Raw genomic sequence first — 4,965 nt, 5'->3', positions numbered from 1 at the left:
AAATGTACTGTATTACTGAATTAAAACATCTTCAAACAAGGTTATAAGAGCTTATTCTGTGTAGATGGAAGGCATTTATACATATTTGAATACGTATAAACACAATATATTCTCGTGACAGCAAATGTACTGTATTACTGAATTAAAACATCTTCAAACAAGGTTATAAGAGCTTATTCTGTGTAGATGGAAGGCATTTATACATATTTGAATACGTATAAACACAATATAATCTCATTTTACTTTTACCATATTAATAGCTCACACAGTGTGAAGTTTAGAAGATAGAATATTTTTTGATTTAATACGCAAACGTTTAAAAGTTGCGTTATAAACAGCTGTGATAACAGAAGAAAGTATAATGATGATTAATATTCATAATTTCATTAAATATCTCTTTCTACACTTTAGTAATAGTTGTGTATTTGTGCAGGCTACCTTTGAAGGCTGGATGGAAGTTATGACGTATGCTATGGACACAACTTCAATAGGTAATCAGCCCTATCATGAGGCCAACATACCAGCATGTCTTTACTTTGTCATCTTCATTGTGTGTGGTTCTTTCTTTACACTCAACCTTTTTATAGGAGTCATCATTGACAATTTTAATCTGCTAAAAAAGAAGGTAATTAGATTACTCAAATACCTGTTAATGTCTCATTCTTAAAATTAATTTTCTGACATTAGTTTCATGTTATGTCTTAAGTTTTACACTTAAAAACATATAATTAAAGATCAAACTTAACATGTTCAAAATAATAGTGGGTCGATTGTTTCACAGACCAACATGTCTTTACTCTGTTGGATATGTTTCTGTTTCACAGGCCAACATGTCTTTATTCTGTCAGATGTTTCCAAAGCCAAAATGTCTTTACTTTATTGGATGTGTTTCTGTTTCCTATGCCAACATGTTTTCACTCTGTCAGATGTGTACAGGCCAACATCTTTACTCTGTGGGATTTGTTTGTTTCAGGTTAACATACCATCATGTCTTTATTCTGTCATGTATATTTTTGTTTCATATAATATTGTTCCAGTATAATATGTTCAAATTGAAAATTACATTTTCAGAATATTAGCATAAAATCTTCAAAACTTGAGGCTAATACAAATCCTAAAATATATTTGTTTATAATTGTTGGAGTCTTGTTTAATCTTTGCTCAAGGCACTAACATCTATTAATGGAGAAGTAGAAAAGATTTGTAAATTATAAAAGTTTAAATTTGTGAAGTTTTTAAAACCTTGACATAATTTTTTAATTGTGTACTGAGAAGTTTGACAGGGTAAAGTAGAAAATAGTCTTTTTTAAATTAAGTTTTCAGGTGATAACTTTTTTTTTTACCTCTTACATTCTTTTTACACAGTATGAAACTGGTGTTTTGGAAATGTTCTTAACAGAGAACCAACGTACTTATTACACGGCAATGAAAAAGCTTGGGCGTAAGAAGCCTCAACGAATCATTCAGAGACCACAAAGGCAGCTGTTGGCTTATTGTTACGATATTTCTATGAGCCGTAGGTGAGTTTCAAATAATTATTGACAAAAGATCGATTATTTCTGGATTTTGTTTTTTAAATAATCATCGTCCTTCACCCTCAAGTCACATCTTACACTGGCCTGATGTTATTCACTTGGTGAATATAGCAATGTTGATGTGCTGTAATAGTATTAAAAGTCTTATTATTATTAGTGATAGTTATTTTTGATAATGTTTCTTTTTAAAAGAAAAATAAAGTTCTTTTCTTTGCAGGTTTGAGCTGCTTGTGTTTCTTCTAATTTTACTGAACATGACAGCTATGGCTTTCGAGCACTACCAGCAGTCACATACAATGACATTAGTCTTGTGGGGACTTAATATCTTATTTACTGCCACCTTCACTTTAGAAGGAATTATAAAAATTCTCGGCCTTGGAAGACATTACTTTACCGTATCATGGAATGTGTTTGATTTTTTTATTGCACTAACATCTGTTATTGGTAAGTACGATTTTTGGTAATGAACTATAAGTTTCACAACTTTCCACATTATTTTGAATGATGGCACTTAGTACTCCAGTTAATTGTGACTGACACTCAACTTATTTAAACAAGAGAAAAGTAAATGTTATGAATTTTTTATTTTTTTCCAGCCTGGCACTGTCCAGAGCAAACACTAACATGATTATGTTTCTCAATCTGTTTAGAAACTTTATTTTTTAATCATAAATGATAGGCATCTGTTTTATAAAAACTAATTTCATAACATTTGGTTAACTAACTTATGAGGTATTATGTTTATCTATCTTTTTGTGTTGAATAAAAGTTGTGTAAGTTATAACAATCAACTCCTTTCTTTGATACCCAATGGGCTATATGTACTATGCCCGCCACAGGTATCGAAACCTAGTTTTTAGCATCATCAGTCCAAAAACTTAACTACAGAACCACTGGGGGTCTTAATGTCAGAGAGGAAATCTTAAAAAAAAAAGAGAGACTTGTGGAGAGTTATGGTGCTGTTGAAAAGTATGACAGGAAATTACAACAAGCTAATCCACAATGAAACGGTTGGATTGTTTTTGCCTAACAACAAACTCTTGACTTTATTTCAGAATTTAGATCTCTCTGTACTGGAAGTTCACCAAACTTTATAGGAATGGTTTCCAATACTGATTTTTTAATAGAAATGTGCCTAGTTTAGTGGCATAAAATATTCTAACGATACACGTTATTCTTACATTTAACAGAAAATCATAAAAATATATTATTCATAATACTTTTCAGGACTAAAATTGAGGTTTTATCCAAATTAAACTTGGAAATAATGCCTAGAATATTCAGTAACATTTCTGACAAACTTTTACATACATTATGTACATCTAACTTAATGACACCACCGATACTAATCTCCATAGTGCTTTTTCCCAAGTTTTGTCTTCTGTAGTTTGCTTCAATATTAAATAAATATCTAGAACCCTGCATTCTGTTGAGTAATCAGGTGAAATTTGTATAACTACAAATATTGTAGTTTCTGTTGTAATATGTTACTTTAAGTATTCTGTTTATTCCAATGTAGTTTGAGCAATTTAAATGCAAGACATAGAAATTATAATTCTGCACTTCAATTTTTCTTATAGGTGTAATTTTTGAAGAAGCTTTGGATTCGTTAGGTTTCAGTCCCACCCTTTTGAGAGTCATCAGGCTCTTTAGGATTGGTCGTGTATTACGGCTAATCAAAGCTGCAGATGGAATTCGTAAACTTCTTTTTGCCCTTGTTATTTCATTGCCTGCTTTAGTCAACATTGGTGCTTTGTTATTACTCATAATGTTTATTTATGCAATCATTGGGATGTCCCTGTTCAGCCACGTAAAGAAGGGTGGTGCTCTGACGGAGTATGTGAACTTTGAAACATTTGCTAAAAGCATGTTGCTGCTGTTGAGACTTACTACTTCGGCAGGCTGGAACGACGTTCTCCATGGTTTGATGGTTGAGCCACCCGACTGTGATATGAACTACAAAAACCTTCCAAATGGGAACTGTGGATACCCCTTGGTGGCCGTGATGTACCTGGTGAGTTACATAATCATTAGCTTTATGATTGTTATTAACATGTACATTGCTGTCCTGTTGGAGAACTTAAATCAGGCAACTCAGGAACAAGAAGTAGGAATTACGGAAGAGGACGTTGAGATGTTTTACGTTTGCTGGGCACGTTACGACCCTCGGGCTACCCAGTTTATTCAACTGGATCAAGTGTTGGACTTTGTTGCAAATCTGGGTCCTCCATTGGGTATTCCTAGACCAAACAGACCAGCATTGGTTGCTATGGATTTGCCCGTTTCTCGGGAAAATAAGGTCCACTGTCTAGATGTGCTCCACGCTCTCACCAAGTTAGTGTTGGGACACGTGGATGACACAGAGGAGTTCCGAAAGTTACAGAGGCAGCTGGATCAGCACTGGTTCCAGAAGACTTTTCCAACTCGTAGGAAGGTAGAGATTGTCACCAGCACCTTGGAAATGAAGAAAAGAGAAAATGCTGCCCGTGTGATTCAGAGAGCTTTCAGACATTCTCGTTTAAAAAAATAATCAGTCTGCATGTATTCTTCCAATCATCAGGAAAGATTAAACTTAACATGATTACAAACACACAGTTAGTTAAGGAATTGCTTCTGTTGACAATAGAAATTTTGTATTTTTAGCATCATTATCAAAATGCACAAGAAATAAAAACAACAAATTTTGCTTAATGAGTCATTTTGCTCAGTCGTGTTGTTCCTTATTTTAAAGATGTATAGTTATTGAACTGTTGTTAAAATATTTTTGAAAGAAACAACACATCCTCACAATAGATAAAGAAGTACAAAATTTATGCCTTATTATTCAAGTATTGCCCAAACATTTTTAACAGCTTGATGGTAAGTTATGGTAACCAAGTGCATGCTCATCATGTCAAAGATTCATAAATATTAATCACCTGTACAAAAATGGTTAAGTTTGTATAATCATTAATATCTTCAGTTAAATTGCACATGTGTAATATTTTTGTCATAAGCCTATTTTTCTGGTTGTTTTATTGTAACAACTACCATTCTTACCAAATTTTGTTTTGTTGTTGTCAGCATATTGATTTTATAAGTGTTTCTATTAAAAAAATTTAATGAATCAAAGCAATTTCATACAACAAGTCTTTATTTGTGGGTTTATACAAACCACACCAGTTCCTCCAAACTGCACAACCAGAGGAAGTTTCTACAGTACCATATTTACTTCCCCTACACTATTCTTTCATTTGATCTCACACTTAGTAATGAGAACCTTAACAACGAGGTTCCAACATGTAATAAATTACTTTCTTTTTTAGTTTCATCTTTACTTATGATTACAATTTAAAATATTTTATTAAAAGTAATTACCTACCAAAACACCCTCTATACAATTATGTTTGAACTGATTTATAAGGCATTTATAATGCACAATATTTCACTT

General features: G+C 32.6%; 1 protein-coding gene across 1 annotated transcript in view; it reads left to right on the top strand.

Annotated features, from left to right (window-relative positions):
* The window catches only part of LOC106468034 (sodium channel protein 60E-like), a 38,905-nt gene extending 34,320 nt beyond the window's left edge, over positions 1-4,585 (top strand). Inside the window, exons 19-22 of the mRNA XM_022396339.1 lie at positions 434-625; positions 1,366-1,520; positions 1,753-1,979; positions 3,116-4,585. Of these exons, the coding sequence (XP_022252047.1) occupies positions 434-625; positions 1,366-1,520; positions 1,753-1,979; positions 3,116-4,065 (1,524 nt within the window). The 3' untranslated portion in view covers positions 4,066-4,585. The remainder of the gene's footprint in view (positions 1-433; positions 626-1,365; positions 1,521-1,752; positions 1,980-3,115) is intronic.
* The last annotated feature ends 380 nt before the right edge of the window (positions 4,586-4,965 follow it).

The sequence above is a fragment of the Limulus polyphemus genome, unplaced genomic scaffold (genome assembly GCF_000517525.1).
Source record: "Limulus polyphemus unplaced genomic scaffold, Limulus_polyphemus-2.1.2 Scaffold2844, whole genome shotgun sequence".
Classification (NCBI taxonomy): domain Eukaryota; kingdom Metazoa; phylum Arthropoda; class Merostomata; order Xiphosura; family Limulidae; genus Limulus; species Limulus polyphemus.
Note: the sequence above shows the minus strand (reverse complement) of the source record. Positions and strands in the feature narration are given on the sequence as shown.